Source organism: Gordionus sp. m RMFG-2023, chromosome 4 (genome assembly GCF_954871325.1).
Source record: "Gordionus sp. m RMFG-2023 chromosome 4, tfGorSpeb1-WG-v2, whole genome shotgun sequence".
Classification (NCBI taxonomy): Eukaryota; Metazoa; Nematomorpha; class Gordioida; order Chordodea; family Parachordodidae; genus Gordionus; species Gordionus sp. m RMFG-2023.
In genome coordinates, this window is record NC_088778.1 from 16,622,677 (window position 1) to 16,637,698 (window position 15,022).

At 25.3% G+C, this 15,022-nt stretch overlaps 1 protein-coding gene across 3 annotated transcripts; it reads right to left on the minus strand.

Annotated features, from left to right (window-relative positions):
* Nucleotides 1-11,706: 11,706 nt before the first annotated feature.
* On the minus strand, nt 11,707-14,190 carry LOC135928432 (uncharacterized). Of its 3 annotated transcripts, none has more exons than XM_065464892.1 (8): nt 14,160-14,190; nt 14,056-14,114; nt 12,397-12,466; nt 12,316-12,357; nt 12,200-12,271; nt 12,110-12,151; nt 11,992-12,057; nt 11,707-11,946 (listed from the first exon to the last, which is right to left on the minus strand). In XM_065464892.1, the coding sequence occupies exons 3-8, from the start codon at nt 12,464-12,466 to the stop codon at nt 11,720-11,722; spliced, it is 519 nt and encodes a 172-aa protein (XP_065320964.1). In that variant the 5' UTR covers nt 14,056-14,114; nt 14,160-14,190; the 3' UTR covers nt 11,707-11,719. The 3 variants fall into 3 exon arrangements, with proteins under 3 accessions (XP_065320964.1, XP_065320963.1, XP_065320966.1); XM_065464891.1 differs by having other exon boundaries at nt 12,095-12,151; nt 14,160-14,177; XM_065464894.1 differs by lacking the exon at nt 12,110-12,151.
* Nucleotides 14,191-15,022: the final 832 nt, after the last annotated feature.

The window sequence follows — 15,022 nt, forward strand, 5'->3', positions numbered from 1 at the left end:
GTGTGAATTTTTCTAATTACACAAATTGAGGAAGAAATTATAGTAATTTATTTAACCATATTTCTGAAATATCAATAATTATTCATTTTCTTCAGTCTAGAAATCTTAACTTGATGATAATTAGCAGATCCTAAAATTAAATAAATTATAATTTAAGAAAGTTTTATAAGTATTTAGTCATATCTTAGATATAATTCAAAATTCTTTTAAGCTTGATTTCTAATTTGGTTTTTTTTGACGATGATTGGCAGCAGTCCGTAAAAATTTTAATTTATTATTTTTCTAAGCCTAACAATTATAAAATATGATTCGAAGACCACTCACAAGGATCGAATTAAAAATACAAGATATTCAGGAATATCAGGAAGAATTATCCAAGGTTAAAGATAAAGTGATAGTTCAAATTTCGTCTGAAAATTTACCTAGTTAATGTTATAAAAATCGATATATTAGTTTAAAATATATATCATATATCTCAATAATATCGAATTTGACAAAATTATAAATCTATCTATGTTATATAAGATTAAAATTTAATTCATACCATAAATAAAAGATTGCATATTTTAATTTTTTTCAATGTTAACCTTGCAGTTGCTTTTATTTCATTTTGCACTACAATATAGTATAGTCAAACATCTTAATATTTTTTAAAATATTTGATGTATAATCTAAGTTGTTACCATTTTTTATTTTAGGCAAAAGAAATTTATTGTTTTTTTCAATTTTCTTTTAGCATAAAGTATTTTAATGAACCTTTTAGGAAAAATACACTTGAAATTAAATATAATAGGTGCTACTATGCTTTAGGGTCTATTCTTTGTCCCACAAAAAAATATATAATCAAATTGCTTCAATATGACCTTTATATTGGGGGATTTATTATTATGTTGATTTATTTTTATTAATATTTTGTTTTGATTATTAGCTACAAAAATCCACTAATTATGAATCTATCTAATTAGAAGCAAATATAAAAATAGAATCATATTTTCCAAGGTGATTTAAAAAATTTCATTAAAGAATTAAAAGGTAACTTATCAAATGGTATTATTACTTAGCCCTTAGCTTATAACATTACATACCAACCAGGTCCGATGGACCCTTTTAATAAAATAATAGGCATATTAACATTGTTTATTTTAAATAATAATATTTTAAAAGATTTTAAATGGTCAAACTTAAAATATCATTGAATGTTAATTTCAAAATTATTTTTGTTCATATTTTCTGTTATTTTATAGTAGGGTATATTGAACAACAACTTTTTTTTAGATTTATTTTTAGATTCTAAATCATGTTTGATACCCATTATGGTTCAAATAAAAATTTTCAATTCATTGACATTTATTTTATGTTGGTAAATTTTTCCATTTTAATACATCTAGAAAATATTTAAAATCATTGAAATGTTGATATTATTCTTCATCTTGATCATTTTCATGGGTTTCAGAGTCATTCTTTATTTTCCTGGAAAAAATATTTTTAAGTGTAGAGTCCAATAGGCCTTTTCATTTTTGATCATATTTTAGGGCAAAAATTTATTGTTTTCTTTATCAAACATATTAAATTTTAGGGCATGACTAAAATACGTGCCCCCTATAAAAGAAGCTTAATTAAATTATATTACTTTAGAATTGTATTTAGCTTTATAAGATAAGGCAGAAAATGTTTTATTTTCATTTTAAAAATAATGATAACATAGTAAAATTTTTAAAAAATTATTTTTTTACATGACTAAAATACGCGCCCCCTATCAAAGAAGCTTAATTAATAAAAAATAGACGCAGAATCATATAGAGCTTATTAAAAGGTATAAAAAATGTTATTATTATATTTTAAAACTTATAACCTAGTGGGCTTTTGAAAAAACAAAATTTTTTTTTGACTTAACTAGGCGCCTCTACGCGCCCCTTATCAAAGAAACTAAATTCATAAAAAATTAAAGCATAATCGTATTAAGCAAGGAATCAAAAAATGTTAATATTAAGTTTATAAATTATTTATAACTTATTGAGATTTGGAAAAAACACTTAATTTCTTCATTTTTTGACTAAACTACGCGCCCCCGTTAAATATACATTATTTTTAAAAAATGAATACAGAACCATGTATAACTTTTAAAGGAGATTCAGAAAATGGTATTATTTATTTATTTAAAAAAATTTTAATTATCAAAAAAAAAATTTTTTGACTAAACTATGCGCCCCTACGCACCCCCTATCAAAGAAGTTTAATTCATAAAAAATTAAAGCATAATCGTATTAAGCTCATTAAAAGGAATCAAAAAATGTTATTATTATGTTTATAAATTATTATAACTTATTGAGATTTGCAAAAAACACTTAATTTCTTCTTTTTTTGACTAAACTATGCGCCCCTACGCGCCAACTATTAAAGAAGCTTTCATAAAAAAATAAAGCATAATCGTATTATACTCATTAAAAGGAATCAAAAAATGTTAATATTAAGTTTATAAATTATTTATGTATTGAGATTTGCAAAAAACACTTAATTTCTTCTTTTTTTGACTAAAATACGCGCTTCCGGTAAACATACATTATTTTAAAAAAATTGACTAAACTACGCTCCCCCTATCAAAGAAATTCATACAAATATAAAGCATAATCGTAAAGCTCATTAAAAGGAATCAAAAAATGTTAATATTAAGTTTTTAAATTATTTATAACTTATTGAGATTTGGAAAAAACACTTAATTTCATCTTTTTTTGACTAAACTACGCGCCCCCTATCAAAAAAGCTTAATTCATAAAAAATTAAAAGATAATCGGATTAAGCTCATTAAAAAAAATCAAACAATGTTAATATTAAGTTTATAAATTATTATATGTATTCATTTTTTTTAAATAATGTATATTTAACGGGGGTGCGTCGTTTAGTCAAAAAAAGAAGAAATTAAGTGTTTTTTCCAAATCTCAATAAGTTATAAATAATTTAAATATTAACATTTTTTGATTCCTTTTAATGAGCTTAATACGATTATGCTTTAATTTTTTATGAATTTAGCTTCTTTGATAGGGGGCGCCTAGTTAAGTCAAAAAAAATTTGTTTTTTCAAAAGCACACTAGGTTAAAATAAGTTTTAAAATATAATAATAACATTTTTTATACCTTTTAATAAGCTCTATATGATTCTGCGTTCATTTTTTATAAATTAAGCTTCTTTGATAGGGGGCGCGTATTTTAGTCATGTAAAAAAATAATTTTTTAAAAATTTTACTATGTTATCATTTTTTTTTAAATAAAAAAAACATTTTCTGCCTTATCTTATAAAGCTAAATACGATTCTAAAGTAATATAATTTAATTTAACTTCTTTCATAGGGGCGCGTAGTTTTCGGGGGCCCGTATTTTAGACATTCCCAAATTTTATGAACGAATTTTAAAAAAAGTTTACAGATAATAAAATAAAATATTATAAAATCATATATAATGGATTATTTATTTATTACAAGAGTTTTTTTAGTGTTGTTAATTTGCTTGGTGGTAAAATTTAGGACACCATTTGGTACTCAGGCCTGCTCTGAGCACAGACCTGGGGTTCAGATGCATAATATTATCCAAAATAGTTCAAATAAAAATTATCTACCAAAAGTAAAGAAGCACTGAAACACCATATGTTTTCTGAGGTTATATAGTAAAGCCCTGCAAGCAACTCAGCTTCGGGTTAAAATATTTTAAATGGGGTATGCTAGGGCTTAAAAATATCAAAAATAGTATTAAAATGAGAATATTTCTTAACTGAGCGATTATTTCCAGCCATATGACTTTTACAACAATATAAAAAAATCACTTTTTTTTCTAAATAAAGGATAAATTAGAATATTTCTGGGATTAGGATAAGGACAATTAGTATTAAATTTAGCTTTATACAAAAATAAAAATGCTTTTTATTTATATTTTTAAATTTAAATATTTTCGGACTCGGTGCTAAAAGGAAGATGTGCCTAAAAATCAATAGGTAGGACTGAGAAAATATTTTAAAATAAATTGAAATGGGCTCAGGAATTTACATAATTAATTATTATAGATTATATTTAGTTAACCCTCTTCAAAACTTTTTGGGATTTATAGGATATTTACAACTTTACAAAATTTTTTACTTTTAATATTGACAATTGTCTTTTGAACATTTTTTAAAACTTTGCTATAATTGTCCTCTCAACATGCTTTATCTAAATCTTAGAAACTAAATTTAATAATATTTTAAAAGTGGGGATAGGCCTGAGACTTAAAGTTGAATTGAATAAATAATATTTAAAAAAAATTTTTTCTCTATTTATAAATAGCTAAAAAAATAATAATTAATAAACTAAACTTCAAAGTTATAAAAAAATGGAGGTTTTATTAAAAGAATTTTATTTTGATTTCACGGCTATGTCCACGTGATAATATTGGATACGCCTATAATATAATAATTTGTACGATACGTGTATATATATATATATCCTAGTCTTAACTTAACTATAGAATATTAGTAATTGAGCGTATATAACTTAAAATTTAAGCATTATAAATTTATAATTAATGACCAAGGAATATTAACATTGGGGTGAAGTACGAGTAGAAATGTATTTATTTTTAAATTGGATAAATATAGATTTTCCTTTTTCGAAATATCAGAAAGAGAAATGTATTTTGCTTGTGGATATAGATTTGATCATACAATAACAGCCTAAAAAAATATTAAATTATTCAGTACGTGCGGCTTGCCCACAAACGTGTGAAGGGCTTCTCATCTTTATCCTTATTTATAATTTGTTCAGTTAGATGGAATATGAGGAAAACCTAACCTAGCTCTGTTGTATCCACAACTAGAGGGCGGAAACGTTTTTATCACGTAATTTATTGACTTTAAGGTTCAGTTTTCCGGTGCATGTAGATGCCTCAAATTCAAATAATAAATTATCAAGATTAAAAACCATATAAATCAAACTGGAACATTAAAACTGAACATGATAAATCGAAATTCAAATGATATGAACTTAAAATCTCTTAATATCGATAGTAATCATTTAAGACTTACACTAAAAGGAATTCAAACTTAAAATCAGACATCTCCCATCTTAAAGTATAGGCTTGTTTCACCCAAATCTTCTTTTCTTAGCCTATGGACGTTTAAATAACAGTTCTCAGACTGTTGTGCGTACAAGATGCGGCTTGCCCACAAACATGTAGAGGACTCCTCATTTTTAATTTTTCATCCAACTTAATTTAATCCAGTATATGGAAATGAGGACTATCTACCGTAGCTCTGTTGAATCTAACGATAGAGGGCATACACACTATAAATAACGTATGACATAAAATTATTAAATATATTTAGAAAGATATAATTATTTATTAAAAAATATATTATTATATTCCTAACAAATTATTGCCATATATCGTCATGAAGAGCTATTATATTTATATCCCAGGATAATAGCGATACGCATTGTTTCAGGGTAGAGGAACTATTCTGTTCCTCAATTTATTAATAGTATTTCCGGCAAGAGAAAAGTTATTTCCGATGCCACGTAAGTTGTTAGTTTACATAGAAACTCTCTCGCTATCTATGGTAAATAAGGAAATCGATCTGCATTCCCTCTCCGCCAATTTAGCACGTTTGTTTTCTCGGGCGATACTCAAGATGATATGTCATTATTTGATTGTCACTTCACCATTTGATGATATATTAATTCTATCAAAAGTATTATATTACAAGTATACCTTCTTTTCAATCCCTGCAATAATAAAATACTTTTAAGGTTAGATTTGTTATTATTTGTTTAAATACTAAACAAATTTTTAAAATTTATGTTTTATTCGTTTTGAAACTTCAAATTTAAATATATAGTTTATTACAAATTGTATTTATTACTAAGATTGATGGTTTATATATGCTTAAAATATATATAAATGAAAAAAAATATGACGAATATAGCCAACATATAATAACACCTAACAATTATGCTGCATCAATACTAGACCTTAGGATTAAAAATACACTAATCGCTAATTTAAAGGAAGATGCAGCAGTTAAAAATATGGCTATATTCAAAGATATTTGTGCAAAATATATCATGGAGCCATTTGATGAGTACTTATTGAATATGAATTTGATTTTTTCCACGTAAATATCAACAATTTTTAAATACTAGGATTATTCAATATTCAAACAATAATTTTTATAAATACTTTATTTCAATAAATTATATTATACATTTATTTAGTCTTTATACATGTAAAGCCAACTCTATAATTATATATTTATTTTTTATCTTTGATTAAATTTCATATATTATGATACATTAAAAATATTCATATTTTCTTTAATCTTTGTTTATTTTTTTTAAATATTTAGTGGCTAATTAAGAAAACAAAAATATTAAAAAGCAGGCCAGGTCTGAAATTTCATTATTAAAAGTGTCTTATTTAATTTCCATAATATTTGTTTTGAAATTATTTTACTGAATAAGATAATTTTTTTGCTACTTAAATAATTGTATAAGAGTTATCAAATGCTTGATGGTTAATTATTTCTTTTATATTCTCTAGCTTTAGTGAAACCTGTTCCCTTGGATTAACCTGTGCCATTCAAAAAAGATATATCCATAAATAGCATGATTTTTTTAGATTATCAAATATCACTAGATTTCCTTCACCATTTCAGAGCTTTCATTACCTTCTAAAAAATAAACTAATCATTTTAAAATAATTAAAATTATGAATTCTAATATTATAAATGCAAATGTATTCACAGGTCCATGCTGAATGAAAGTTAATTAATGCTTTGTGTTTTAACAGAATATTTTATTTGTACTTATTTTAGTATACATGCATCACAATTATTAAAAAATAATATCCTTCAGTCTCAATCAAGTGCCATAGACTTATCAAAAAATTAGCTTCAATGTCATTTCCTTCCCTTAATGTTCTCATTTTTCTCATCATAATACCTCATCCCATGCAAATTTTATAAGATAGAGGTTATCATAAAGTGCAAATCTTTTATAAAAGAGGCAGTGTCATTTCCTTCCACTAAATGTTATCATTTTTCTCATCATACCCTTTCTATAATGGCATTTGAAGGACCTAAAAGCACTCATGTCCAAGGTGTAATTAGAGATGTGACATTTGCTATAAAAAATTAATATTATATTATTACTGCTAATTTTGTTAATAAAATTTCGTACATTAATGAAGAATCCTATTCTCCTAGGATATCTTCAAAAGTTGAACAGTGGCCCCTACAACGGGGGGGGGGGGTCCGAAGCAACTGCATAAGTAAATTTGAGTGGGTGTACTTTTCTTTTTTAAATTTTCTTTATTATTTAATTCTTTTACTGTTTTGTTACATCCATCATAATCAAGTGATTTCTGGTTTATAAATGTAATAATAAGACCCCCCCCCCCCCACTTAATACTTAATATATATTGACGGAAATTTTGGTCGATGTTTAGTAAATTAGGTTGTTATCCGAGATTTCTTGTCATAAATTATTTCTCCAATTTTAAAATATGCCCAAAAATATTAACAAAATAAAAATACAAATGCCTAATTAATTGCAAATCGCATAATATAAGAGATAATAAATCGATAGATCACATTAGAAAAAGACATGGTGGGCTTAATTTTAACGATATAAAGAAAAGCTTTAAAATAGTAGCTTTTAAGAATATTACTCAAAATTGGACAAATAGCAAAGTAATTTTTTTATTAAATATTTAATTATTTATACTTATCTTATTATAAAGGGTATTAAATCGTAATTTAGGAAAAAAGAAGTAAAAATTGGGAATTCAATGCTGTTGGTATAATAAATATTTTTATAATATAAAACATGAGTGGAAAAATCAATGATGTGCAGGTCTTGATCAGAGCAGAGGCGCCAAAGGCAGCTTTTATTTGGTGTTATTGTCATTGATTAAATTTAATCATTGTTCAATTGTGCCAATCAATTAAAGATCGAAATGTTCTAGGAATACTAGATGAGATTTATATCTATTTTAATGGTGTAAAAAGATATGAGGTACTCAAAAAATGTCAGTGTAATGATCTGAAAAAATCGCAACGATTTCTACGCATCAAGAATACAACTCGGTAATAGTACCTTATTTATTTAGATTTAAAATGTTTTTTTATTAAGAAGCTGGCTATCGTCATATAAAGATATTGTAAAAATTTTTCTACTTTATGATGCCTTGAGGGCAGCTTTAACAAATTTAATAGATTCTGAAAATCCTGCCACTTCCAGTATGGCTAGTGCTATAGTTTTTAGAATAGAAAAATTTGATTTTATCTTGTCACTTTGTGTTTTGGATAAAATATTGTTGATAACAAGTTTGGCTTGTACAAAATTGCAAACCATTTCGAAGGATATAGGGTTTGCAATAAATCAAATTAAATTGGCAAAAGATTGCTTGATTAATTTGAGAAGTATAATATAAATTATGTCTTAATTATTTTTTAATCTAATAGATAATAACACTGAATTTTTGGATGTTTTTTCAAAGGCACAAGATTTTATGAAGGAGAGAAATCTACCTTTTGATTTTGAAAGTTCTAGACTTCAAACATTACAATCCAAAAAGGAGAGATATATATACTTTCATCATTAAATATAGTTTTTTAGCTTTAAGATAGGTGTGTTTTATGCTGCACTCAATTTAATTCTTATGCTATTTAACGAAAGATTTAATGATGATTCGATTAAATTTTTACATCAATCATCATTTTTTTACGCCAAAGGTAATGGCAGAAAAATCAATTATTAAAGATATCTGTGAATTTTACAATTTAAATTCAAGTCAAATTTTCGAAGAATGTTAAAGTTTAGAAATATTTATAAGATGGCCAAAATGGGGAATGTAATTATTACTCATGACCTAGAGGTTCAAGAATCTAAAGATTTGTCAGATTCTGAAAATTGTAAATTTATTTAATTAAAATATATTTACTACATTATTTAGCTTCTTCTGATGATGATGATAATTCAGGGACTTACGATTCAGATTGGAAAAACTATTCATTTATTTTACCTTATCGTCTACTTTAAAATTTTTCTGCTTTCCTTAATTTAAGAATTTTATATAAATATTTATTAACCATTCCTACAACCTCATGTACTGCCGAAAGAGTCATGAGTAAAATTAGATTAATTAAAACAAGACTTCGTAGTACCATGAAAGATTCATTTCTCAATAATTTAACTATATTATCAATGGAAATTTTTTTATTTAAACAATTAAATATTGATGAAATTATAAATTCTTTCGCTTTCTCTTCCCCTAATTTATCTAAATTATTAATTTAAAAATAATATTTATAAAGTATATATTTTTTGCATTTTATTTATATTATATATTAAAAATTGATGCAATAAAAATTATTTTTGAAATTTATGGGTGTCATAAAATAATTATAATTTTTTCGAGGGGGGGGGGTACTTTTCAATGGGGTACTTTTCAGGGGGGTATTCTGCTTCATTCGCTCAGAATATGTAGGGGCCACTGAGTTGAATTCAACATATAACTTTTTATCAGATCCATCCCCATATGATAAATAACATTTTCCTTATCTGGTTTGAAGCCCAGTGGTTGTGTAAATTTCATTGAATCCTTTGGTATAGTATAGTCCTGTCTTATCACAATTGTAAATATTACTCCTTAATCAGAGATGGGAGTTCATTTTTGCTCCATTCATTTGCATCATTAATATCTGCACTCCCTTTTTCATTGCAAACATTATGAAACTTTATATGCCATCTTTTCCGAAATGCAACCAGCTTCTAATAGGAATGCCACCTTTATTTAATGTTTGACTAAAACCTATCCTTTTCTAACATCCCTGGCCCATTTTGACTGCAATTTTTACTTCGCATTTGGGTATACCAAATCAATAAAGTTGCTTCTGTCTTTGGATAGCAACTCATTCTAACTCTATTAGTTGCAGGGTATTTATTTCTAGAAATTGTGAGCCTATACCTGTTCTATTAGCTTCCAATATGTAGATTGTGGAAACATAACATTTATAATTTACCCTAATTGTGTTTTTGAAGTTGTACTTAATTTTACAACGATTTTCTCCTTTTGCTTGAGGGTTAACGTTTGGAATTGTGTTTTATTCTAAAATTAATTTTAAGATGATTATAATGTGTAATATTATTACCAATTTTTTATTTAAAAAAAGTTAAAGATGCAGTTCATTATATAATTTTTTTTTTCACGTCCGATTAAATTAATGGATTGTCATAATAGGACCTGAAAAATTTAGCATTATCCGATATTTAGCAATTAACCGATTCGAAATTATAAATATAATTTAACATAATTGTATCATTTTTCGCAATTTTGGCTCAGGGGCGTCGCTAGCCTTCACAATCTCAGTGGGCTCAACTAAAAAAATTTTATGGGTGGCTTTGCCCCCCATACCCTCCAATTTGCGGGCCTTCGGCCGGGTTTTATATTAATATATTATACTTTTTTTAAAATTTGTTGACTCTGAACAATTATTCTGATTTTCATATTTTGTCATTTATTATATTATGCATACAAACTGGCATATAATAAATCAGATAATGCAATAATATAATTCTTAGCAACTTACATTGACAAAAGGTTATCAAACTAGTCAGGCGCGTACGCAGGAATTTGGTCTGGGGGGGGGGGTTAATAAATTTTTTTAAGAAATATTATTGTTATTTAAAAATATCAAGCATAAATTTATTAGGACTAATAACTATTTCTAATACACAATTTTAAATTATATGAATTATAAAAAAATTATATATATAAACCGGCACATAAAAAACTATAAAATAAATGTGAATTAAAAAATATAAAGTGAATATAACCACCATATCAATCACTTAAATCACCCAAAATAGAAAATTGAATTTTTTGAGCCTTTAAAATTTATATATAAAGTAAAAAAATTTAATGTTGGAAATATAAATATTAATACACAAAAAGTGTCTTAGGAATAATTGTATTTTGTATTATATTTACAATTTAAAATCCAATCTTCGTTGGGATTGAGCTAATTTTTCAATTACTCATCCTTGCTTGGCGTCAAATGCTTATAAATATTTAAAAGATCCAAACCATTCAATCCACTTTCAGAAGTTGTACTTCTTAGGTATGTTTTCAGAGAACTGCAAGCCCGGTTCCCGGGTCGGATCGTATTTTAATTTTTTAAATACACCCGGGCAGGGCCCGAAATTTTTTTAAAAAAAACAGCCGGTGTAATGTTTTAAAAATACTCCATTTTTTTATATACTCCAATATTTAGTGATATTGACGTTTATGACTGACGTGCATATATTAAATATTACATTTTTAGTGATATTGACGTTTATGACTGACATATAAATATTAAATATAATAAATTTAGTGAATTGGCATTTATAACTGACGTATGAATAATAAATATTATTTTTTCTATGTCCTATGATATTTAAGGCAATTTTGCCGTGTTAAAAATTTATATATTTATTTAAGGTTTAATTCGAAAATATCAAAGATTAACATATATATCTTGCACTATCTATTATCACGTTACTGCTCAAAGTTAGAAACAATTTTCAGAATAATTTATTAAAATCCTTTATTTAATTTGTAAATATAAAGATAAAAAAATCAATTAATAATATATGCGATATAAATAATATATGCTATATGCAATATAAATAATATATGCTATATGCGATATAAATATTAATTAAAATTAATTATGCGATCAATATGTTCGCTATGATTTATTAAATAAATATTTACATTAAATTTTTTAATATTACTTAATTTTTTAATGGGCATATAGTATGCCCATTTATAAATAGTATGTATTAAAATATTTGTCTGGAGCATAGTTGTCATTGCAACTATCTCCACCTCTGTACCATAAACGGCATTTTGAGCCATGCCCGTCCTCTCCGGCGGGGCACCTATTAAATTAAAAAATTGATTTTATCAAATCTTAAAAATGTTACCAAAAGGTCGAATGTCATTAGGCTCTAGCATTTTCGATGCTTTTTCTGGTGTCTTAACTCCATCATCTAAAAAAATATGTATATTAGATTTTTTTTATTATACCTTTTTTGTTTATACAATTATAATCCTCTCCAACTATCGAATTTAGTATATTCATAACTAGATATTTTCAAAAAGGATTTAATATTAAATATATGAAAATATTACCCTTCATATGATTTTCTTCCGCATTAAGCTTTAGATTTTTAATAGCTGGTTCTTGAAAATTTTCATCATCATCTAAAAAAAAGGAATATTATTTAATAATAAAATCCATTGTATACCTTTTATGGTACTAGAATGAAACTTTTCACTTGACCTAGGAACTGTTTAAAGTTATTTAATAAATTTTTAAAAGTATTAACATTTTTTCTGTCCTGATTTAATTGTGTCATCTTGATAAATATATAAATATATAATTAATTCTTGTAACATCTAAAAAATAATATTGAAAAATAAAAAAATAACAAAGAAAATATTTAATGAGAATTTGTGTTGTGATGATTTAATGACACATATTGACGATTAAATTTAAACCCATTCATGTATAATTATATTGCTAGCAGAAATAATTAAAATAACACATTTGTATTTATGTATAGATATTGATAATTAATATTAAGATGGGTATTTGCTGTTTTGATAATTGAGTTTGAAATGTTTAACCATGAGTCATTATTGTTGATTTGATTCAAATTATGTAGAAAATTATTTGCTGGGGTTGGTAAATTAAGATTAGAGATATTATATTTTTTAAGGATTATAGGAGTATATTTGTTTGAGGGTTTGAAGTATGTGTGATATTTATTGTTTCTTTGTTTATAAAAAGTTGATTATTTAAAGTAGCAAAACCAATAAGAGAATTAGTGATTTCATTACATAATTTCATGTTAAGGTCTCCTCCAATGATGTGATAAAGTGATTTTTATTGATATCTAAAAGATTAAATAGGCCTGTTTTCCATTCAAATAAAGATATGGCATTCCATTATTTCTCGGAGATGGCATTTTAAAGGCAAATATTTTAAATGTATCTTGAAGAAAATATATAAAACAATTTAACATCAGCCATTTTCCCGCAGACGATTTTTTCATCTGGTACCAAGCATCATGCACATATTTTTAACACAAAAATATGATTCCGCCTTTACAAGCCATAAAGCGACAATTTGAGATTGTCCATGACTATCTATTACAAGTAGAATAAACAGTGGCATACCTAGATTGTTTAATTTGTAGGTAGCATCAATGAATATCACCTCAGGATAATATTTAAGATAATGGAGCATGCTAGCATCTTGAAAGTAAATGCCCAACAATTCACTATCATTTTCTAGGATTTCCACCACAGCTCCATTATCTTCCCTGAGTTGATTTATTACATCAAGTAATATATTATCAGATGGCTTGTTTAATTTGGCTGAAATATTATGAATATCTCTCATAGTCATCATCTGACCTGAATTAAGAACATATTCTTGTATTTTCACCTTATTAGCTTTAAAAGTGATAGCTTGCTCCACAATTTGTTTTTTTTATTGGAGAAAGCCTTCTTTGTTTAGAGAGCATCTCATATAGTTTTTTATTTTGATTATATAAATCATGTTAGTTAAAAATCAAATAAATATGTCTAACCTAGATCATGGTTTTTATGATCTTTTACAAATGTGACAATATCTAAAGAATACACATTTAGTTTATCACACTGAAGAAAGACTGTGAACATAAAAATACATTCCTTGTGAAGACTAGATGAGGATCTTATACCTCTAGACTTATTTTTTTTTCAGTCCATATTTACATATATAATAAACTCGATTATATTTATATTGAGCTATAAATGCTTTGCTATAAGGTTCCTTTAATAAGTCTGATTTATTAATAACTATGTTAAAAAAAAATTCTTTTTCATATATAGATATGGCATCGTTTAATTCATGTATAGAATTAAATTTAGTATTAAGATATAATGACATAATTAAAATAAATATATAAAACTATAGTGTAAAATATATTAATATGAACCTGTTTTTAAATATTTAGCTTCTTGAATCAATGATAAATCTTTAGCCTTCTTTTATTTTCTAAAATAAAATAAAATTTATAATGTAAAATATATTAATATGAACCTGTTTTTAAATCTTTAGCTTCTTGAATCAATGATTAGCTTCTTGAATCAATAATAAATCTTTAGCTTCTTGAATCAATAATAAATCTTTAGCTTCTTGAATCAATAATAAATCTTTAGCTTCTTTTATTTTCTAAAATAAAATAAAATTTATAATGTAAAATATATTAATATGAACCTGTTTTTAAATCTTTAGCTTCTTGAATCAATGATTAGCTTCTTGAATCAATGATATATCTTTTCTTTTCTAAAATAAAATAAAATTTATAATGTAAAATATATTAATATGAACCTGTATTTTTAAATCTTTAGCTTCTTGAATCAATAAATCTTTAGCTTCTTGAATCAATGATAAATTTGTAGCTTCTTTTATTTTCTATAATAAAATAAAATTTATAATGTAAAATATATGAATATGAACCTGTATTTATTTTTTAAAATGGAGTTTAAAAAAGGCGCCAACGGGGCAAATATCCTTTACGACCTAAAAAATTTGACTGGAAATTCAAAAAAATCGCCTCAGCATCATCAGCTCCAGAATAATGTTTCTTGATTGACATGAGCACTTTTTCAAAAAAATATCATTATAAAAATTACATTGATCTAAATATACTCTGATATGTAAATACATTATAAACGAACAATATGATCTAAAAATACTCCACAAATAAGCTTAAAGGAGTATATAAAAAAATGGAGTATTTTTAAAACGTTACACCGGGCCGGGCCAGATTTTTTTAAAAAAAAATTATCATCCAGGCTCGGCTATATATTTTAAAAACAAATATTTGAAATTAGCTATAAAAATCAAAAATAAATATAATTTCTTTAAAAAAAAACCCGGGCCGGGCCGAAAAATTTTTT

Excerpts from the sequence above, each read along its gene's own strand:
- LOC135928432 (XM_065464891.1), bottom strand. The coding sequence starts at position 12,466 with ATGTTACAAGAATTAATTATATATTTATATATTTATCAAGATGACACA. Across the intron at positions 12,152-12,199 it reads GGAAGAAAATCATATGAAGG|TTATGAATATACTAAATTCG; the intron begins GTAATATTTTCA and ends GAAAATATCTAG. Across the intron at positions 12,058-12,094 it reads TAATTGTATAAACAAAAAAG|ATGATGGAGTTAAGACACCA; the intron begins GTATAATAAAAA and ends ATATTTTTTTAG.